At 42.9% G+C, this 23982-nt stretch overlaps 1 protein-coding gene across 2 annotated transcripts; it reads left to right on the top strand.

Moving 5' to 3' along the window:
- Positions 1-1799: 1799 nt before the first annotated feature.
- Positions 1800-23607, top strand: LOC310810039 (choline transporter-like protein 2). 2 transcript variants are annotated; one of them, XM_083677631.1, is made up of 22 exons: positions 1800-1936; positions 12851-12899; positions 13018-13091; positions 13250-13334; positions 13518-13602; positions 13700-13816; positions 14124-14184; positions 14910-15033; positions 15351-15434; positions 15851-15963; positions 16099-16230; positions 16361-16460; positions 16742-16834; positions 17070-17154; positions 17400-17662; positions 17793-17887; positions 18501-18604; positions 18766-18839; positions 18957-19027; positions 19342-19430; positions 19767-19851; positions 22436-23607. In XM_083677631.1, the coding sequence occupies exons 1-22, from the start codon at positions 1906-1908 to the stop codon at positions 22540-22542; spliced, it is 2121 nt and encodes a 706-aa protein (XP_083533757.1). In that variant the 5' UTR covers positions 1800-1905; the 3' UTR covers positions 22543-23607. The 2 variants fall into 2 exon arrangements, with proteins under 2 accessions (XP_083533757.1, XP_083533756.1); XM_083677630.1 differs by lacking the exon at positions 1800-1936 and adding an exon at positions 9615-10087.
- The last annotated feature ends 375 nt before the right edge of the window (positions 23608-23982 follow it).

Below are 23982 nucleotides of genomic sequence, written 5' to 3'. Positions count from 1 at the left end.
TCAGATGTCTATTTTATTTTATGTTTATTCTATTATTCTATTGTCACTTTATTTTGTTGTTGTTTGTGATGTGAGCTGCCTTAATTTCCCCCCGGGGATCAATCAAGTACTACCTATCTATCCATTTTGTCATGGTGATGTTGTTTGACGGTTTTCATCACAGCATGGTGCAGGTAAAATAGTCACCATAAGTGATCACAAACAGAGACAAACAGAGACAAATGCAATTCATAACTAATGACAAGAACTGTGCTTCATTTGGGTCATGGTGATGGTTTTATTATTTAAGTGATTGAGTGTTTTTCTTGTGAGATGACGATTATTTTCCCATTCTGTCAGAGGGACTGAGTTTACCAGCAGAGAGCAGCACTTAACAAAAAATAGACCAAAAAAAACCACATTAGCATGACTTTAACACTCATGCGCCCTAGTTGTTAGGTGGCATATTGCAGTAGAAGTCATACAATACATTATATTGCAGCATATATTGCAGTAAAAGTTATTTCTCATTTTTGGTGAATGATTGGTTCAAGATGCAATAAGGTGCAGTAAAGGACCAATAGAATGCATGATCGCAAACATGAGCACCTGATACCCAACAAAACATTGTCCATATAGATCTATAACCATATTAATTGTGTTTTACATTGGTTATTGCTCATTAAGACCACTACTGTGTGGCTCTGGGCAGTAACAATGGGGCATTAGAAGGGCTGAAGGAATCATGCAGATAATTCTCATGCACTTATGTAAGATAATAAGTCCTGAAATGTGCCATTGTGACGGGCAGGGTTCATTGTACGAGATCGGAGGACGGGCACATTGTACGGAGGACGGGCTCATACAACTTTATCTTATGATGACTGATGGATAGATGATTCACTTACTTAAACAAATGTATTTGTTGTAAGTCGCTTTGGATAAAGGCGTCTCCTAAATGCCATAAATGTAAATGGTTCCAACACCGGTCTCAGGCCTGTGGAAGACACAAGCGTCTGCCATACCATCAGGCCAAGAGGACATCCTCAAGTTCTGAGGGCCACTTGAGTGTACATGTCTTAGGCAGAGCAGGCTCACCCCGAGGGTGTGATCCAAAATCACCTCCGCTACACCATCCAGCTAGCTTCAGAGAGACGCTGAAAAAAAAACTGACTTGGAGTGTAGTCACCAGCTGTTAGGCTGAATTATGAATGAATGAATAAATGAACGATTAGCATTAATCATTAATCATACATCGAACTTTATATGGCCGGTACTGAGTTTTGAACAATAGTATTGTGTTGTTTTGGAGCCAAGATTATGCCCCCTTAGAGCCTATGTAATTTAATGCCCATCAGCCCCCCTTGGACAGCATTCCTTTCTCCCGAAGATCTGTATCTGTAGTCAGAGACCTTTCGAATTGGCTTTCTGTTTTATCAATGCCATTATAACCGTATAAAGGTTAATATTTCATTTCTTGTTTAGCTCAGCCCATCAGATCTCAGTTTATTTTGGAAAAATTCTGAACAGGTAAAATCTTTAGGAAGGCTTTGAACCTCCCCTGTTTGTCATTTATCGAAAAACCCCAAAACGAATTGCACACTGTTTGGAAATAGACACTGAAGCTGACACTCGATTACACATGAATCATACCGTTACATTAGCGGTGTATGAGCGGTGCAGTAACGAGGTCCCACCCATGTGTAGTGATTCGCTAATTTATCCGTCACTCAGTTTTGCTTAGTATTCATTGGTCATTTTTGTCAACTAAGGAATGTCTCTGTAAATGTTATGAGGTTAGTCCAGATTTGGAGTGGACTTCAGCGAAGTAAACGTGTCGGACTTACAGTGACAACATTTCTGCTCAGGCTGTGAATTATGACATATCGAGTCTAGGTTTTAGTTGATACGTGGACACACTATTCCATGATGGATCAGGAGGAGATACCGAAATATTGTAAGTTTTCAGTCATGGACCAGGGATTTTAAACATTATTGTATCTGTCCTGGGGCATACGGTAGTTTCGTTTTCATGGATCAATACAGTTATCAAGCGCAGCTTTTAGTGTGATACATGTAACCACCACAACAACCAGTGAACAGTATTTCATTTATGTTTGTGGTAACCCAATTACTTCTGCCTCCTTTTAGGCTGTGTTCAGTCGTACTACAGTATTTAAGTCTATCAATTCAAACGGCAGTATTAGTGTAAGAACATATTTAAGAATATGGATTTGTCCATTATAGATTTAGGAATATAGATTGCAAATCTTGGACCAAAAAGGTTTTTGAGGTGCAGATGTAGCTACTGTTGTTGCATCTCACTCCCACGCCCAGGTCCTTTCATTGTGCGTGTATTCATACACTTAGAGAAATGTGTGCAATAATAATTATATTTTCGATATTTCAAATGGATTAATAGCAATCTCCTTGTGCAAACAATGACGTATACACATTGTTTAATCGTGCGCATGCAAGCATTCTATACTCCAAGTTTCTTTCTCACTTTATTGTTTCACATTGTAGTGTCCCAACTTGGTCCTAACTCAGCCTTTGCATGTCCAGTTGCTGCTACATTCCACTGGCTAGAATGGCACGGCAGAGAATGACCTCCCAGCTTTGTGCTGATGGAAACTAACTAAATATAGATTACTAATTAAAAAATGCCTGACACATTAGGACTGTGTCTGATTTTACAAAATATGCTTTGGTTGTTTTGTTTTAGGCAATGTGAGTAATAATAACCTACTATTCGCTGAGGTTTATGTAAACAAGCTCTACACCTAAATCTTATGAACACATGCACAGGCAAAGAGTTTTCATTCAAGATTTGAAAAAATTGTTGACTCACAATGCTTTAGTTGCTAGCTATTTGTGTTGCCTAAAAGGATGAAGAATCTTTGCCAAAGTAGACTTTAGGCATATCAAAATGACAGAGCCAGCTGTTGTTCTGCCTTCTCCATGTACAGCATTGAGACTCCAGTTACAGTAAATATTATTAATTATATTATAGTATTATTATTATTATATTATATGATATTCTTATTATTAAATATAGTAGAAACAAGTGAAGGAGATACATCTGAAATGGATGACAGGATTCTATCAGACTGTAAAGTCTGGCTGAATCTTGTACAGTAGCATTACAACATCTGGATCCCCTTTTTACGAGCTGAAGGATTGTTTTCAGAGGTCACTTCCGTCCACAAGATGTACTGTAGAAACCTCTCTGACAGATTTGCTATCTACAGAGTAGTCTCTTGAGTTGTTGTGTGGCCAGTCAGGTTTTATTTGAGGTTTGTAGGGTCCTGTGGAAGAGCATGGAAGAGGGACAGGCTAGTTTGATGGTTGTCTCCCCTTTCCATTAGTTGTCTCCTCTCTTCATTAACGGTGTCCTTTCTTTATGGTGTAGCTCCCCTGTTTTTATCTCCTCTCCTCTGCACACACCCTGTTCCTCTCCCTGACCGTCCATCCCATGATCACTAATTGATTTTGTAAAAATCCCCTCTCTCTCATTACCGCCGTCGTTCCACTCCACTCTACACAACGCACTCATTTTACTGAACAATCCTTCACATGAAGTACCACTAAATACAGTATTCTCCTTCATAAGAGACTGCATTTGTTATAATGCCTCTTTTATAAGTCTAAAGGTCAACTCAAAACCCAAAAATTTTTGGGAGGAAGCAGTTGAACAAGAAAATATTGCAATCTTGGGAGTAGCCCGGAATGGCTGGACAGGAAATGCACCTCTTATGCTATGGGGTCATTGACCGCTAACACTGTAAATTGAGTCATAACTGAGTCATTGCTGCAACTTACTGTCATTATCTGTCACTATCTGTCTTTTTTCTATATTATTTTTTTAAGTCCAAACAATAAGTATGTATTGTATGTATGTACTTGAAGCAGAACATTATGTACTGAATGAATATGTGACAGTTGGTCTTAAAGAGACTCTTAATCTCTCTGTGTTGTCGGCTCCTTGTGAGTGTGTTTTGTTCTTGTCTGTCTGCAAGCAATTTGTGGCTGCACAACTTGCACGAAATGAGACAAAGGGTAGCAATCCATGGGGCGTTTGAAACATGCAACCCTACTGTGCAGAAATGAAGAGTCCTCGTTTATTTTCATGTTGTATACACCCAGCTTTTAAGGCTGCAGGAGCGTGAAGAGATGATTTTAGATATCTCCAGCAACATTGCATAGCATTTATTTAACCATGCCTTTCTTATGTGGTCGGGCTGTGTTCTGTAGATACAAATGTAGTCAAAGTTCCTGCACAGAGCCTATAATACATTAGAGGTGAGCTGTGGTGCTTGCCCAAAAGGTCTAGCTTTAGCTGAGTGAAAGGTTAGTCATTTAGTCATTTCGTACTGTAGTTGCACCCAGACGGTTGTAATCAAGGTTTTCATGATGCAGTGGAAATGTCCCAGAAATACTGCGGCTTTACTCCCAACTTAGTCAGGCATATGTCTTTTTTTCGCATTATGGAGTAATTTCAGGCTGGGATTCATCAGGAAACCTTAATAACAGGGGCGCTGGCAGGATCAGAGTCTGCCTACAGCTAAATCCAGTCTTAGATTATGTGTAATTATACGACATAGTTAGGAGAGTGGGTGGTTTGAAACCTGATTCTTGGCGGGTCGTAGTTTTGAGGTGTTTGTGAACATGAAGGCTACATTTGAGGCCCGGCCCAGATGTTCTCTGTTACCATAGTCTCCTCGTTCCCACACTGTCTCTTCTCCACTCAAAAACTGTGTATCTTAGCCCAAACACTGTGCTGTGTCAAAGGACATGACAGAGAGAGAGAGAGAGAGAGAGAGAGAGAGAGAGAGAGAGAGAGAGAGAGAGAGAGAGAGAGAGAGAGAAAAAACCCCTCTTACCACCGTTTTCCTTCTAATCTCCTCGATCACCAGTCTGATCCAAACATGTGACCCATTACTAACCCAGTTGTTCTGGTTTGGCTCCTGTCAGACAGCAGGCTGAGTGTTGGGCTAAGTTATTAGGGGGTCCTTGGGGGCTGACGGGGAGAACAGGGGCTAGCCTCCTTTAATAGTGATGTTGAGTTACAGGACCACCCTCACTGGGACCATGAGGAACGTGACGTCTATTTGTGTGCCTGCCGTGCCCTTCCTTTTCCCGACTGGAGGCGCGACTGTTGAGTGTGGAAGTGAAAACCTCTGCTTGCTGGTCTTCTGCATGTATTATACAGTACTGATTCAAAGCACTGTTGTCAAAACTGGGTCATAAACACATATAAAGGCCAGGCTACCAAAATGAAGCATTGTTGTTCTTTAGAATGAGGTTGATTTTGCAGACTTTGAGAGAATCTAATCATGTTTCCTGTGTTGCTGACTGTTCGTTAAGTAGCCCACTAATCAGATAGATTCTGACAGATCGGCTGGTTGCTGAGGCTCTGGCTTGTTTAAGTCTTCCCTGTGGAGGAAAACAAAAGACGTGAATGGGCATCTGTTGTGTCTGTGTATGACTGTATGAGAGTCTGTCACGGGTCTGTTTCAGTGGTGTTGTCTGTATGAGAGTCTCTTACTGTGACTGGAGTAAATTAGGGTGGCAGACAGAAGAGGGGCATGTGTGTGTGTGAGTGTGTGTGTGTGTGTGTGTGTGTGTGTGTGTGTGTGTGTGTGTGTGTGTGTGTGTGTGTGTGTGTGTGTGTGTGAGTGTGTGTGTGTGTGTGTGTGTGTGTGTGTGAGTGCGTGTGTATGTGTGTGTGTGTGTGTGTGTGTGTGTGTGTGTGTGTGTGTGTGTGTGTGTGTGTGTGTGTGTGTGTGTGTGTGTGAGTGTGGTGGGGTTATCATTACCAAGGAGGATTCAGATAGTTGTAACTGAGGATTAAGTGGGATAAAGTCGCACCTAGTCTCTTATCTTAGATCAGTCTTGTCATTTGTGTTAAGCTGAAGGTCATGATTCTACATATAACCAGAAACAGAAGGAGAGGAGGTTGTCCAGATCTTCTGAGAGAGATGTGTTGTTACAGACTGCGTTTGGTTAGCGATGATAGGCTGTAGTCCAGAGCAGGGTTCAAATTACACATAGACTCTTGAGGATTGCCCTAAAAATAGTGGGCTAAACCAAAGCTGTTGTTTTAAGCTTATGGGGGTGTCCAAGTTTATTTTCTCAACCGTGATGATTTGTTTTAAGAGTGCACACTGCCCACAGCCCACTGCCTAGCTCTACTGTGCACCTCTGTACCGCAAACCTTGGCTTAAAAAGTAGTGACACAAAGTCCTGACCACAAAGAGGATATTGTTGTAGAGCGAAAGCGTTTGAAGGCAGAGGGCACACTTCCCTATCAAACCTCCAACAAGGCTCCAGTCCTGGTTTCTGTATTTCAGCAGCTGTTATCTGACTAGTCAGCACTCTTACGCTCTTTATCTCTGTAGAAAACACCCCATGAGAGAAGCTGTCACACACGCTGTCTACAGTCAACACTCCGCTCCCCCTCACTGTAAAGAGAGGCAGACTGAGGGAGAGGAAGCTGCTACGACACGGGCTGTACTATTACAATTCTGTACGGTTATATATATATATATGCCATTTAGCTGACGCTTTTTATCCAAAGCGACTTACATTGCAGTGAGTGCATACATGTCAGTATATATGGTCCCAGCAGGAATCAAACCCACCACCTAAGTGTTGTTAGCACCATGCTCTACCCACTGAGCCACAGAGGACCACGGTTACTTTAGTGGTGATGTGCTGTTGATGACATCATGCTTCTCTTTTCTCTGTACTGTACATTAAGCCATTAATTACTGGCATAATGCACAATGTAGGTACATGCAGTACTCATTCTTAATTGTGTATACATTAGCACCATGTATCTTATCTTATCTTATAAGATAAGATAAGATAAGATCAGAGACCAGTGTTGGTATAGGAGATCACCAGTGTAACTGCACGAAGCATGCTACTTCATATCAGGGGAGGCTGGTGGAGGTAGAAATGGGAGGACAGGGTCATTGTGATGCGTGGAATAGAACGTGTTTGACACCATTCTTTATTCCGTTCCATGCATTACAGTGAGCCCGTCCTGTGACTTCTACCACCACCAGCCTTTACTGCTTCATATACAGTTTTTGTAAAGCTTTGGTCATGCTTTGGGAAGAATGACTTGACCTTTGGTAGACTGGGCTGAGAAAGAAGAGGAGGAGGTGGCGCAAGATAATAATGAGGGGAAACTTGACTCAGGAAATGAAGACAGTTCCAAAGGAAATACCTGAAGGACAAACTTCCCTGGACCTCCACATAGGGATGGTTTCCCAGACATGGATTGAGCCTAATACTAGACTATTAATAGAGATTCTCCATTAAATATGTGATTTTGTCCAGGACTAGGCTTAATCTGTGTTTGGGGAAACCAGCCCTTAGCCTTTGGGTTTGTTCTTCGTCCACAGAAACTATGTCTTTAAGATGTTTGTGTCTTTGTAGAGACTCTTTGGACAAATGTAGCGTTCTGTAATCAAATTAGGTTTCCAAGTGATGCAGCAGTAAGTAGCAGTTGTCCTTTTAGTGAATGTTGCAAGGCTGAGGCCATACGCACCAACATCAGTCAGAATCATGTATGGTATATAGATCATTGGTCAAAATCCAGGGAATTGGATTACTGTAGATCCCTTCAAGAGGATACACTTAATGGATTAAAGATGGGCATAGTACAGCTACAGCTCCCAACCAACTTCCACCTTCACACACACACACACACACACACACACACACACACACACACACACACACACACACACACACACACACACACACACACGCCCACGCCCACGCCCACAGACACACACACACACACACGCACACGCACACGCACACGCCCACGCCCACGCCCACGCCCACGCCCACAGACACACACACACACACACACACACACACACACACACACACACACACACACACACACACACACACACACACACACACACACTCCTCCCACCCCCACACCTGCAAAGCAAGTTGTGCTGATGCTAATATTAGCAGTTTGATGCTAAACATACTGCGTCATTTTCAACAACCACCAATCCGGTTTTGTAATAGATATAAAATAGAATATGACAACAAAATAGAAAAAGAAGAAGAAGAACAACAACCTAAGATCGTTGTTCAATTGGCAACAGGTTTTTTTTAATCTTCTGTATATCAGGCCTTTGGAACCACAAAGGACCATCGGACTCGACCTCTTAAGCTGGGAAATGTCCTTTCCCATACATAATGCATCAGCACTTTTCCACCCAAATGCGCGAAAAGTCGGTTGGACCAACGCCTCAAACATGCCCTTCATTAAACCAATAGAAAGAGTGTTGAAAACTAAAGGATATACTTAGCAGCACTTCCCCCCTAGTGTTTGCACACCGCAAGTTTCTGATTCAGAGCCACGCCTCGAGGCTGGGTGATTTACTGATATCAAATAATAACACGTCCTTCACTCAGTAAGTTCACTCCCACTAAGATCAGGTTTGAGTCGCTGCCATTCCAGGCTTTTATGTGCTCTGTGCAGTAGCCTGGGGATGAAGTTAATGTTACTGTATCATGTGCTTGTGGCTTATTGACACTGAGTCATCTTCTCATCCTCCTCCCACTCACAAATGAGTAAAGATGGAAAGTTGGCCCTGCCCAGCCTAACATGGACTGTGTCCGGCTACACTGCATGGAAAGTGTTCTGGATGATTGCAACAGAATTTTCCCAACATTTCCTGCCAGCAGCACTACCAGCTTGCCATAAAACACACCCACCCAAATCCACTGCTTTAATAACTGTATAACTGTACTTGCATAAACAAAATCCTTTATTTATACCTTCTATGAAGGCTAACAAGTCACTCTAATTGCTGTTGACAGTGGCGTTTAAATAATGAAAAGCATCTAAATGTGAAATGCTTGTGTGTGTGAGACCACCAACACTAAAAGCAGAGTAAATGGGCCAACAGGATGTGTTATTTTAGTTTTAGTTTTTTTTTGTTAAAATGGCATGTGTGGATCTCAGGCAGATTAGATGGAACCACCCAATGTAATACTACAATGTGCCCACAAGAGGGGGCATGTGTTGCTTGAGAATGAAAGAACACACCTGTCAATAATAAACCTCAGAACGATCGGCATTTGAATAATCTACCCTGTGAATAGACGAAAATTAAAGTGAAAGAATACATTTCTTTGACTGGTTCAATAAGAATTACCAATCCAATATTGTCAGAGGGGATATATCTGTAATAAAGGAAGCAAAATATGTTGATCATGTGTTCATTTGCAAGTCAAAATTGAGGGCATTCGTTTTTTTAGTTTTTTTTATGTAATCCTACTGCAAGTACACCTGAGTCTCATCAGCCTCTGATTCATAGTACGTAATGGAGGGCACAACTAGCCAACAGCTATGTTGTTTCCCACCAAACACATGTTTCTAATAAGAATGAGCAGCAGGATTCTCCTCCAAACAAGAGATATCCAGCAGCACTCTCTCTCTCTTTCTCAGAGGGGGAGGGGAGGGTCCTTAGATAAATAAGTCAACATTGTCTCCACCCCTCTAAGCTGTGTTCCCACCCCTCCCTACCTCCTAGCCTGTAGGTGAGCTTACCTGCCTGCTCGGCTGTCTTTGGAAAAACAGAGAGTAAAGAGAGAGAAAGAGAGAGTGAGAGAGAGAGGAAAGGAGAAACAAAAGCAGACAGATAGCGAGAAATACACACTGACATAAGGAGCTCTGTGGTGAAGGGAAAGAAAAAGGGGGAAGAGAAAGAGAGAAATTAGCAGGTGCCACCAGAGTTTTGAGAGAGAGGCAGCTGTTGGGGGATAAACACTAGGAGCACGCTGACTAAGGAACCAGCCTGCATTCAATCAAAGCCATTCAGGACAGGTTGAACGAGTTTCTCCTCCACAATACCTGTCTCTCCCTCTCTCCTACCTCTCTCTCTCTCATACATAATAAACACAGACACACCGGTCGGCAGGAAAAAGAGGTGAAGCAAAACGGAGTTGACGAAAAGAAGGGAACAGTGAAAGGGTTTTCCGGTCATTTCAAAAGTTGAATCCTCAGAGAGGAATTCCAAGATGCCTGAGGAGGAGGAGGAGGGAACCTACTATGGAAAGAATGGTAACTTCTGTGCTTACTCACTCTGCTCAACATTTCTCCTCTCTGTCCTGAGGTAAACTAGTGTTCCATTGGTTGTTGTGTGGTTCTAGAATCAAAGTTAATTAATTGGAAAGAGGGGTTTTTCCCCTACTGCTGGACCAGGAAGGGATTCTGTCAGCTTGTTAAAGTGTAAAGAGTGGAATTTGTGTGTTTGGGTGAAACTGGAGCTTCAGTATCAGCATGACAAGATGGCAGAAAGAGAGAGAGAGAATATGGGTGTGGGTTGAACCTGCTGCTGGCTAGCAATGTATACAGGCGTGGTGGAAGAATTGCTCGCAAAGGGTTTCATTAATGTTTGTTCTCTATTCATTAAAATGCTGCTGCTGCACTGTAAAAGCACTGGACCAAAAGATTAGCTGTCCTTATCTTGGCATAGTTTGGACTGAATTGATAACACATTCACACCTGTTCCCTCTTGTTGATATGTCTTAGTGTACCAATGCCTTTCTGTAAGTACCCCCACCTTGTCTTTCTGTAACTACCCCTACCTTGTCTTTCTGTAACTACCCCTACCTTGTCTTTCTGTAACTACCCCTACCTTGTCTTCAAGGGCACCTCAGGTTGATGGTGTACACACACACACACACACACACAATATCCAATGTTCCAATATCCACACTAGCATACTACATAGAATGAAACAATATTACATGCATTCTACATGGTATGCTAGTGTAGGCTCTTACCATCTTGCTTATACCGTGTAGGGAGAGGGGTCTAGGAGAGGAGTGTAGGGAGAGGGGTCTAGGGGTTGTTTCTGAACAGGCCTAAGTGTGTCAGGTGAAGGGGCTACATTTTTACATTTACATTTTAGACATTTAGCAGACGCCTTTATCCAAAGTGACTTACAGTGGCAGGAGTTGTGTCTGAACAGGGCCCACATCTCTAGGTCTAAGTTTGTATGGAGAGGGGGCTAGGGGTTGTGTCTGAACAGGGTCTGTCTCTCTCTCTCTGTGTCCAGAGGATTAATGGTGTGGCAGAGCAGGTCCAGTAAATGCATCATGCTGCATTAGCAGCCTGACCAGTGGTGTGAATTATTAATGATCCATGACGCCATGCAGTAAAACCATACTCCATAGTCTAGACCCAGTGACTCAGCCTATCTCTCAGAGACAGTGATGTGGGTGGTTGTGTTGTGTGTTGATGTTGAAGGGAGGGTGAGCATCAGTCACCCATGGATGGCCTGAGTTAAACTCTTACCAATGACTGATTCCATGGCATCTTTCTGCTCAAGGCTGCTGAGTCTAGGTTATGATAAATTAATATGCTGTTGTCTTCCTGGAGAGAAGCTGTAGATCAGTCACTCATGGCCTGGCTAAACTCTTACCAGTGGCTTATTGTCATCACCTCTGTTCTTACTCGATGCAAGGCCTGAATCTGGTTTACTGTAAAAGGTTAGTCTTCTGTCTTCTAATAACTAACCACTAATACAGCTTATGTTTGTGGCTTGGTCATGTCTACTCCCTCCCTGTGCTCACTGATACAGACTGTGACCTAAGGTAGCCTAGATCTCTGTCATCTGATGATGGGTGTGGAGTCTATACCAGGGGAGGCTGGTGGAGGTAGAAATCGGAGGACAGGCTCATTATAATGAAGGAACGGAATGAGGAATGGTATGAAATGGACACGTGTTTGATACCATTCCTCATTCCATGCATTACAATGAGCCCGTCCTCCATCCTACCTCCAGCAACCTCCCCTGGTCTACGCGTTCCTACTCTCAACAGAAGCTGCCTACCCCTTTTGACCCTAATGTTTTCTCCCTAGATCTACACCTCTAGGAGTATTGGGTGTGTGCATATGTATGCTTGCAACAGGGCAGGCTGATGGAGGTAGAAATCAGAGAACAGGCTCATTGTCCATTCCATACATTACAATGAGCCTGTCCTCTGATTTCTACCTCCACCAGCCCCCACTGGCTTGCAATAATTGCATGCTTGCTGTTCTTTTGAGACATATCAACAATTCAATTACATTGGAGACTACTCGTAAGATGCCTACCTTAAATTATGAAAATGAACATTTACTCTTCATAAGAATCAATATTTGTTTGCCATAATGAATGAAAAGGGTAATGTGTGGTATTTATGTTTCCATGTCAGGGTTGTCTGCCTCATCTAATACCATCAATCAGCAATCAAATTTAGCAGTATCCAATAGAGATGAATAGGTTTTGCCCATACCATACTGAGGTACTGCTGACCCCTGGTGGTTGTGTATTGATACTGCGCAGGTTCTCATGTTTCAGAGGGTCTGCTTAGTCACTAGGGAGGAATTTCTCTGGTTGCCAGGCGTGTCTGCCTGCTTTGTGGGAAAGTGATCTGACTGACAGCGAAGAGATTGAGGGTGGGGGTGTCTGCTGTGTGAAATATACAGAGTAGGAGTCTAGTGAAAGGCTATGTATTGCAGGGGAGGCTGGTGGAGGTAGAAATCTGAGGACTGGCTCATTATAATGCATGTTTGTTTGATAACATTCCCCAATCCATTCCATACATTACAATGGGCCCCTCAACTGATTTCTACCTCCACCAGCCTTCCTGATGTACTGTAGCCTTCGGTTTCATTCGATGTCACTTCAAATTCTAAATAACATATTCAACTGAGAGCTGCATTCTAACTAAATAACAGTTTTAAGCTGTTTGTTAGAAGCTGTTTCTGTGTGAAATGATAGGCCTGGTAGTAATAACACTTAGAATACAGCATGATGCATTGTTTTCTGTCTAGGTGAACCAAAAAAGTATGACCCCTCCTTCAAAGGCCCTATCCAGAACAGGTGAGAGAGGATTTGGGGTTTTTAAAATCCCCATTATGTAGACAATATAGCAGTTTCTATTCATACTTGAGCACAATTGGACTCATACCATTCCATTCCCTCCTCTGTGTATTACCAGGGGCTGCACTGACATTGTCTGCTGCATCCTCTTCATTATTGCCATACTGGGATATGTTGCGGTGGGAATTCTTGGTAAGTAGACAAAGACTTTAAAAGGGTGGAGAGTTAATGAACACATGACACTGAAACTCAAACTGGGGTTTATTAATTAATTAATTTATATGTCATCACATGTTATGATGGTGATGTCATAGTGCCATGATGTTAATAGTTCCTCTCACCTCCCCCAGCCTGGTCTCAGGGTGACCCCAGGAAGGTGATCTACCCCACGGACAGCAGGGGGCAGTTCTGTGGGCAGGCAGGGACACCTCTGGAGTAAGTTCTGCCTCCATCACTCACAGAGAGTGGGTTTAAGGCCACTTTAAACCCAATGTATAATGATTTTGTTGGTGTTATCTTTATTATTCTCTCAGTCATTGGTCCACACTGGTCTTTAGACTTATGTTCTCTGGATAAGTGATGGCCTAAACATAAACTGTGTGTGTGTGTGTGTTCCAGTAATAAGCCCCTGCTGTTCTACTTCAACATCATGAAGTGTGCCAGTCCCATGGTGCTGCTGGAGTTCCAGTGTCCCACCACGCAGGTGTGACCTCACCTTCCTAACCACCTCCCACCCTGTGTTTATGTAGCCCTCCATTCTAACGTTTTATGCCTTCACTAATATCTCTCTTGACCCCCAGCTGTGTGTGGAGAAATGCCCTGATAGGTTCATGACGCTGGTCAGCACCCACGTCACTAAAGGGGCAGACTTCACGTATTACAAGAAGTTCTGCAAGGAGGGGGTGACTGACACAATGGTGAGTTACCTGAGAAGAGGAATTTGAGCTGGTCAGGACTAGAAGTTCAACAAAGCAACATGATGGATACCATTCCAACGTCAACATTTCATAGAATTCTAAGATTCCGTAAGCTTCTATGGCCAATGTCACTTGACCTAGAATGTCAAGAGTTTGCTCCGCACTCCCCGAACTCCGTACCCTTGACAGTTTTTGGATTGCAAGCATAGTTGCCCCTCTTTAGTCAGTTTCAATTTGAAACATTAAGATGTTATATGTATGAATTTCTGGATCAATTTCTTTTGAGAGTCATTGTTGTGTGTTTTAGAGTGCACCAGAAATCCTGAAGAGTGGCCTCTGTCCTGCCATGCTGATGCCCAGCAAACCCTGTAAGTCTACCAACTACCACCTCTGTTACCTCCCCTGCCCATCTCATCCTGGCTGTCTCTGTATGTGCCCGTTATCCATTTGATTTGCCCATCCTTTCAGTCTTCTCTTTGTCTTTCAATTTTTCTGATAGGCCGAAGTGGGCGGTTGCATTATCTACAGTATGTGACATTGCTATTGAGATTCCTACCAAATATTAGCTTTCCTATGTGGAGCTTTCACATGGGGGGAGATATGTAAAAGAAGTCAACCAAACCTACAAACCTGTACAGCACGTCTCATTGATGTGAACGTGCATCTGGTAACTGCTGCCATCTTCACTACCTCTGTTGTCTCGATCTGACAAACGATGCGCGCCCCTTTTGAATACCCAATCAGAGATCAGTTGCATGTGCCCCGTGTGTAGTGACATTCCAAAGAGGAGAACTTGGGAACTGCAGTCAAGCCAATTAAAATCCTCTTTCAAAGCAAATTAAAATGCATTGTTTAGTTGCATTGATCTGATATGTCCAATGTGGGTCTTCCTCACTCCCCCCTCTCATACCCTCCACCCTCTATCCTCTTCTCCTATCCTCTACCTCCTCTCCTACCCTCTACCTCCTCTCCTACCCTCTACCTCCTCTCCTACCCTCTACCTCCTCTCCTACCCTCCCCTCCTCTATCTCCTCTTCCACCCTCCACCTCCTATCCTCCTCTCCTACCCTCCACCTTCTCTCCTACCCTCCAGTCACACGCCGGTGCTTCCCTGCCCTGGGTATGAAGGGAGGAGAGGTCACTGTAGGGAACAACTCCGTGTTTGACGACGGGAACGGGAACAAGAGAGACGCCAAAGACTTGCTGGCAGGAGTCAAGTGAGTCTGCCGTTCATGTTTGAAACACAGACTTGAGTCCAATGTTTTCCTTCCCAGTCAAGGTATTCTAACATCTAGGGGGGCTGTAGTTCCTGAACACAGATTAAGCCTAGATGTGGATTTAATCACACTTTCAATGGAACATCTCAATTGGAGATGCTTTTTAGACAGGGATTCAATTTAATCTGTGTCCGGAAAACCAGCCCCAAGTGTTTAGAATACTGAGTTTGAATAAGTGCTGGCCTTCCGTGTCCCTTTTTCTGCTGTTCTAATGGACGACTGTAAGCAGCATTGGTCACTATTGTTTTTCCCTACAGGAATGCCACTGTGGTGATTGAGGCCCGTCAAGTGGCCATGAAGATCTTTGAAGACTACACTCAGTCCTGGTACTGGATCCTGATGTAAGTCACTATCTCACCTCAGACAACTTCCTGTCTGCATTGGTCCTATGGGACTGTACACCAGGCCTACAACCAGGGGAGGCTGGTGAAGGCAGAAATCAGAGGATGTGGTCATTGTAATGCATGGAATGGAACGAGGAATGGTATCAAACATTTTCATTCCATTCCATGCATTACAAGGAGCCCGGGCCTCCAACAGTCTTCCAAGCACTTGATCAGTGAACAACTCAAATCATATTCTCTTTTTTTCTGTACTACCTCAGAAATTCAGACCAAAGACCTCAGACCTCTGTTCTTGTTGTTGTTGTTATTGTTATTTAAATATTATTTAAAGCCAGGGGTGTCTTGGGTAGGGGTGTTGGACATGTGGCCACTAATGGATGAAAGAAAAAATATTTTTCTCTCTCTTTCTCCAGAGGGTTGGTGATTGCAATGCTCACCAGTCTCCTCTTCATCGTCCTTATGCGCTTCCTGGCTGGCATCATGGTGTGGGTCATGATCGTCATGGTGATTCTCGTCATTGGATACGGTGAGGACTAGGCCACTAGCATCATAAAACATTTCAACATTACAATTAAACCTTTATTTAGGCATGGGGTAACCTGCTGAGACCAGGGTTTCTTTTACATAAATGGTAAATGAAATGTTTTCTCTGACATGCCAGGTATCTTCCACTGCTCCATGGAGTATGTGAACCTAAAGAAAGTGTCTGGGTCTGACGTCACTCTGCAGGACCTGGGCTTCCAGACTGACTTTGCTGTCTACCTGCAGATCAGACAGACCTGGCTGGCATTCAGTGAGTCCTCCAACCAACTATCAACCTTACCCCAACCATCTCTTAACTTCCCCTAAAGCTTGTACGAAAACTAAACCAATACATATTGAGTTGCAATTTTTTATTTTTTATTTTTTCTCCCCCCTCCCAGTAATCATCCTGGCCATTGTGGAGGTGGTCATCATCCTCCTACTCATCTTCCTCAGGAAGAGGATCCTCATCGCCATTGCTCTCATCAAGGAGGCCAGCAGGTCAGTCTGACCAATCACAGCTCTAGGATCTCACCAAAGCCTTTTAAGAATGGGAGGGGTGGAACATAGCATTTTGATATAAAATTCTAGAATTCAAGTTCTGGAATGATAATTCTAATTCTATGGGGTGGAAATGTAGATCAATGAAAGCAGTAAATGATTGTGAAATTGTGAAGTAATGACGCATGTGGAAAACATGGGTCCAGTTTTCCCTAAGCTTGGACATGGGGTTTTCACTCTGTTGCTTACGGTTAATGATGATGTTTTTGTTCTTCTCTCAGAGCCATCGGTCATGTGATGTCAGCCCTGTTTTACCCCCTGTTTACCTTTCTGCTCCTGGCCATGGTCATCGCCTTCTGGGCCGTCACTGCTGTGTATCCTTTATGGCTGAAATCATGTAGCCGTCTCAGTTTGAGTAGTGTTACAATGATGGTGCAGTAGTTTAATTAACTGAAGTTGTAGCAGTGTAGGTTAGGTTGCTGTGCAGTGTGTTGGAAAGAGACTCAGTCTGTAGAATGATGGCTGTGTGTTTGCTTGGATGTGTGGTTTTGGGATTTGTTAGTTCTTAGTTCTTTTGTCTCAGTTGTAGTCCTTGACAGCTGTGGTCAGGTTCCTGTCCACCTCTAACGAGCCCGTCTATAAGGTGTTCAACGACACCATCTGTGAGCACTCCAGGAAGAACTGTGACCCTGCTGTGAGTCCTTCTGCCCATCTTCTAATTTAAAGTGCATTTAATTTCACATAGGTTTCAATACACCTAACATGATGAAAACAAGCACTTAAAAACTCTCTGACCTTTATTCTGTCTGTCTGATCTTCACCGTGAACCTCTCAAAACATCTTATTTGGAGACATAGAACAAGAAGACCACCATCAACATTTCATATAATTCCAATAATCACTCAACCATTTCTCCTTCTCTCTCTGTTTCCCCTCCAGAACTTCAGCTCCACCAGTATGAAAGCCGAATGCCCAGACTCTGAGTGCATGTTTGCCTTCTACGGAGGAGAGACCGTCTACCACAAGTATCTGATCGGCCTGCAGTTCTACAACGTCTTCCTGTTCTTCTGGTGTGCCAACTTCGTGACGGCCCTGGGTCAGATGACCCTGGCTGGGGCCTTTGCCTCCTACTACTGGGCCTTTGTCAAGCCTGACGACATGCCTGCCTTCCCCATCTTCTCCTCTCTCGGACGATCACTCAGGTGCGTGTGTGTGTGTTTAGATACTCTATAATGATGTTATGTGCCTACTTACTGTATATACTCTGTGTGTATAGGTGAGTGTGTCATGACCTTTGTTGCTTGTGTGTGTGTGTGTGTGTGTGGTGATCAGGTATCACACAGGCTCTCTGGCATTCGGATCGCTCATCCTGTCCATCGTCCAGATTATCAGGGTTCTGTTGGAGTACCTGGACCATAAGCTCCAAGGTCAGCCATGACACTATACTACTGTAGCTGCCCGCACAATGTTCACATTACCACACATTTTTAGCTGTACATCAGGGAAGGCTGGTGGAGGTAGAACGGAGGACGGCCTCATTGTAATGAATGTAATGAGGAATGGTAACAAGCACACCATTCCTCATTCCATTCCATGCATTACAATGAGCCCATCCTCCGTTCTACCTCCACCAGCCTCCCCTGCTGTACATGCTGTGTTTGGACCACAAGCTCCAAGGTCAGCTATAGACTCCATTACTGCTGTTGCGTTTCCCCACCATATTATTATTAATAATAATAATAATAATAATAATAATAATAATATATTAAATGTGTATAGCGCTTTCTCATGGAGTCAATGCGCATATTGCACATCAACACATCTTTGTAACAGTAAATATAGCATTCATCATACTTTATGCTTACTTTTGTGTTCAAATAAATGTGTTAAGTAATAGCTGTAAATATTGTGTTTAGTGTTGCTTTTCGTTCCGTGTATAAGGGTTTTTGGAAACAGTTTGAGGGGTTGTCAAATGTATTGCTTTGTGTTGCTCGTTATGCTGATTGGTTATGCCTTGCTGTTTGTTGTCATCACCCTCAGGGGCCCAGAATAAGTGTACCAAGTTCCTGCTGTGCTGTCTCAAGTGCTGCTTCTGGTGCCTGGAGAAATTCATCAAGTTCATCAATAGAAATGCCTACATTATGGTGCGTATGCCAGCTATTTACTAGGATATCAAAATGCATTAGAAATGGCAGCTACATGATACCTCTGGAGCATATTGCACTTCTGTTTAGTGGTGTCAAGTGGTAAGTCTGGTTTTGAGGTGTTTTGAGTCTGATTATGATTGAGTCTCGGTTGCCTCTAGGTGGCGATATACGGCAAAAACTTCTGCACATCTGCCAAAGATGCCTTCTTCCTCCTCATGAGGAACATGATCAGGTGAGTTGGGATGAAGGGCGTGTGTGTGTGTGTGTGTGTGTGTGTGTGATTTCCATCAACATTACGTATTGACTCCGATCATCACATGATAATGATCGTCACTGTCTGATCTTGCAGGGTGGCTGTTCTGGACAAGGTGACAGACTTTCTGTTGTTCTTGGGCAAACTCCTCGTTGTGGGGCTTGTGGGTAAGTGAGTCCCCATGGCTTCTCTTTATAGAACTGTACATCATGCTGAACTACAACAATACCATTCTTATTGTGTCAGTATGCTGGATTACACTACTGTTGCCTTCATTGAGTTGGATAGATCACCTCTTGTTATAGATACTCAGATACAGTATGTGCTAGCTACATGACTGTCTTACAACAGATTGCGCCCGATTCTGTACACACTGATAGTAGTTCAGACAAAGTGGGGTTGTGCTAGAATAATGCCATCTGATGTAAAACAATGTGCTACATGAGTGTCTGACAGCAGTCTTCCCTCCTCTGTTTCCCAGGAATATTTGCTTTCTTCTTCTTCTCTGGGAGGGTGAAGGCCTTCGAGGACACGGCCCCCAGTCTCAACTACTACTGGGTTCCTATCCTGGTGAGTCTCAGGGCCCTCCGCCGGTTCTGTTGCTGTACAGGGCTGGGTTCCAGGACATAGTATTTCAACACTTTTTTGCTGATTCTTTTTTGCTATCCAGGATCAGATCGAGCTAGCTGATTTCCCCTATATCCAAATCTGCCAGATAATTGTAGATCTGATCCTGCAAAAAATAATCTGCATCATTCTGATCAATATTAAAGTTTTTAAACACTGGGCCCTGGACTCAGAAATGCCTAATCCCAGACATCCCCATAAAGATTTTTCTTGGCAGCCTGAATGTAGATTATGGAGAATATTGTCATGTTGTGTGTTTATGTTTCTGTCTGTTCCTAGACGGTGGTGGTTGGTTCTTACCTGATCGCTCACGGCTTCTTCAGCGTCTACGCCATGTGTGTGGACACACTCTTCCTCTGCTTCTGTAAGTACCAACTAGAACACCCTGTCTCTGGCATTAGGCCTAGACGTCCTCATACCGTCACGTGAACAAAGAATCAAGAGTATCAAGTGTTTTGCTCATGCAAATCTAAGCTACGGTGCAGTCATATGGTGTATTCAGATGCCTGTCTAATGCTGGCAACTCTAACTCTAACTCAAGCCATTAACTTAATGGTAAGTTTAGTGAAGTCAAAATAAACCCCAATGTGTGGGCATGCCATTGACACAGTTCATGTACTGAAACAGGACCCTCCTCTCTCTTCAATCATTCTGTCACTGCTTACGGTGTTGGGCTGCCACTAATTATGGATTGCATGATAAGTTATTCTTCAAAATGCTTCATAGCAAATTCATTGTTCTTAACCTGGCTATGTATGGTTAATTTTAACCGGCTGATTTGGAGGCATTTGTAAAGTTTGGGTGTTGATCTATTAACTTGCAAGATCTAAAATGCTTGTGGGTGCTTTTGCTTGCTATTTTAACATTTTCTTTCTCTCTCTCTCTTTCTCTGTTTCTCTTACTTTCTTTCCTTCCTTCAATTCACTATTTTCATATATTCCTCCACGTCCCTTCCTACTGGCTCTCTGACCTTCATGTGCCTGTTTAAACCAAACCAAACTGTGTTTTATTTGCCAATCAATAATTGGGTTTATCAATAATCCAATCGCCCATCCCTCAACCTGTGTACGTATATACATATATATATATATATATATATATATATATATATATATATATATATATATATATATATATACACATATACACACACACACACGTACATATACATATACACACACACTCCAGGCGAGGACCTGGAGCGAAACGACGGCTCCGCAGAGAGGCCGTATTACATGACATTGGGACTCCATGATATCCTGTTGGAGTACAATGACATGGAGGAGCCAGCACAGCCTCCACCTCACCAGCCCCAGGACGATGACTTCATCCAGCTGAAACAACAACAACAACAGCATCAGATGCAGGAGGAGGAAGATTAGGAGTTAGCTACTGTAGAGTAGTCTTAGCAAAGACACTGTTGACGAGATCTCTGACTCCCAGTCCCCTTCAGATCTGTCTTATGCTGTACATATGGACTTCTTCTAATGGTTGATTTTAAATCAGAGCCTGAAGTTGAATGGTTCTCTCCTTCTTTAAGTGAACCAAGATCTAATTGAAGCATTGACATTTACCAAGAAATTGAAATGGAGAAGCTAACTAATTGAAATGGAAAGGCTAACTAATTGAAATAGAGAAACTAACCAGGATGCGTTTTGCCGAGTTACACTTAAAAAATATCAATGAGGTTGACAACAGTGTCTTTGCTCCTCCCCATAGAAACATGTGTATATAGTGTCTTAGACTGTGGAATTGTGCTCTGAATGGCTTCGGTTGGCAAATGGTAGATAGTTTCGATCACATGGGAAAGACTGAACTCATATACATGAAGAAACCCAGCCGGAATCTAAACGGAAGTTCTTCTGCTGGCCTACTCTAGGTCAAAGGTCAAGCTGACATCCTAGAAGGCGTGTTCTTGTTGCTATTTACACTGTGTTCCTACCACTGCCACTGGCCATAGCAAACTTGAAGCCAATCATGTGCCTAGTTTACAAACTGTCAGTTTTGATCCGATGTCAATTTATTTGAAGTACAGAACCCTTACAGATGTACAGCAAGATATTGTTTACAGTTCAAGCACTCCTTATATGGTGTTTATCAATGCTACTATTGTCAGTATTACTACTTCTACTACTGTATCAGTGCACTATTTTATTTCCTAATGCCTATTCACTGTTATTACTAAAGCCATACAGTATGTACTTCTTTATGTACTATGTACTTCGTAGGGATACTTGTGAGGGTAGCAGGCAGCTCCATGCGTGGGCCTATTTACTGCAGAGAAATGCAATCGGATACCTCTTTGCCTTGAAATGTGTGCCTGTCAGCATGGGCTGTATGTCACACAGCTCTGGAGACCGTTAGACTCTTACGGCTGGTTTCCTGGACCTAGATTAAGCCTAGTCCTGGACTAAAAAGCATCTTCAATGGAGATTTTCCTAGTTTAGGACTAGGCTTAATCTGTGTCTGCGAAAACCGCCCCATATGCTGTATGCAGTGGGCGTCTAGCTGTCTAAGCGCTACTGAACTGTAGATCTCTTTCTCTTGCCGTCTTCTATGCTTTTCCTGCATGTTGGTAGTGGGTCCTCGGCTGTTGATTAAAGCTACCAGTGTTTCTGTTATGTGCCTCTTTCCCCTCGTTTGTCTTTTTGCATTCTATTGATGTGGATGGTGAGAAGCCAGCCAAGGTAACTTCCTCCTTGCATCCCACCGGTTTAGCCAATAGAAAAGCTTCACCAACTGTGACGAACCTCATGTCATCTCACTGACTGTAGCGATGTTAGTCGACACAGAGCTACTACTGTGTGATATACTTTGAATGCTTTGCTAATAATGCATTGCAAGTTGCCTCCGGTCTTCTCCCAGTTTAGAGAGACAGCCTACTGACACTGATGTTGTGATTGTTGAAACTGTATTTGTCTCATGACGTTTTCCTCTGTACCTCATAGTGGAGGACCTGGAGATGAACGATGGCAGTGCGGAACGGCCCTACCTGATGTCTGATAACCTCCTCAAAGTCCTGAACAAGAAGAACAAGGCAACACCTGCCGACTAGAGCGCCCTCTCATGGTGTGGAGGAAGGGGAAAGGCTCAGTGCATGAAGGGAAAGGCTCAGTGCTGATGTCCATTGCCATGAGTGCTTGTATATAGTGGAATATGCCTTTTAAAGACATGATTGGCCAAGGACCTTGTGATGTCACAACCATGACCCAGTGCCCATGTGACAATCAGTTTTGTCACAAGTCCAAAACACCAAGTGCCGTCCCCTCTTGATGCAGCCAGGTGTCGAAATCACCAAATGGAATTTTAATGCTGCAAGCCTCTGCTTAATATAAGCGAGGCAACGTTAATGTTTTAATTTCAGGTTTAGTTTAAGAATAAAATCATAGTTAGTTTTTTAAGTTGTATTTTGATAACCACATCTCCTTTTGAAACCAAGTTTGGTTCCCATTTGAATATTGTTTTAGGTCACTTATCAAAGTTCGGCTGCAGGCCAATATTTAAATTATGTGCATGTTGTATTTTAATTTTAGTATTTTGTTGGAGTGCGTTACATGAATATGAGCACAGAACTAATCTATTTGGTAAAGGCTTTTATATATATATATATGTATTTACGAACAATAGATGTTGCTGTTTTCTAACTGTAATTTGTTTGAAATGTGTAACCTTATGCAAGCTATGCAATTATTTGAATAAATACTAAGACTTGTATTTCTAAACATGTCTGTGAGTATAATGTGGACATGGCAATGTTGAATTTTTGCAATATTTTCTGACTTTATTGTTGTTACCAAAGCCATTGATACTATGGAGGAGTATGTAACCGCCTTCAAACACTGTTGATCATGCCATCAAGAACATCAATGTTGTCATTCTCATAAAAAACAATGATTGGTTCTACAGCACATCCAGCTCTTTCTCATGACGCCAGAAATTTAAACTCATAATAACAATCGAACAGCAAGAATCGGAATGATGTTTATTATGAACTTTGCCAGGGAATGAGGTGTGGGACATACAGTCTACGTACATGGATCTGTCTGTTTTAAATGCCTGTGGAGCTGGATTCAGCATGTCAGTGTGGTCTCTGAAGCTGAAATAAAAATAGTTTTCTACATACTGTATGTCCTGTGTGTTCTTAAACTACATGCTCAAAAGTGTATAAAACTAGGTTTGAAGGATCCCTAAACACTAGTCATGCTGACCACAATAGATATCACTAGTTCAGGGAGGCTGGTGGAGGTACTGCAGAAATCCGAGGACAGGCTCATTGTAATGCATGGAATGCAATGAGGAATAGTAACAAAGTTTGATACCAATCCTCATTCCGTTCCATGCATGACAATGAGCCCGTCCTCAGATTTCTACCTCCACCAGCCTCCCCTGCACTAGTTAAACATCTCCCACAGAGTTTGTAGGGAATCTGCATGACCACTGCAGAGCCATATCAATAATGTTATGTCTGCATTCTACGTTTTCCCCACAAGGTGGA

This window comes from Argentina silus, assembly GCF_951799395.1.
Source record: "Argentina silus genome assembly, chromosome: 9".
Classification (NCBI taxonomy): domain Eukaryota; kingdom Metazoa; phylum Chordata; class Actinopteri; order Argentiniformes; family Argentinidae; genus Argentina; species Argentina silus.
This window is presented reverse-complemented; position numbering and strand designations above follow the sequence as displayed.

Coding starts and splice junctions, on each gene's coding strand:
- LOC310810039 (XM_083677630.1), top strand. CDS start 10,045: ATGCCTGAGGAGGAGGAGGAGGGAACCTACTATGGAAAGAATG. Junction 15,435..15,850: donor TCCTGGTACTGGATCCTGAT/GTAAGTCACTAT, acceptor CTCTTTCTCCAG/AGGGTTGGTGATTGCAATGC. Junction 19,028..19,341: donor CCTCGTTGTGGGGCTTGTGG/GTAAGTGAGTCC, acceptor TCTGTTTCCCAG/GAATATTTGCTTTCTTCTTC.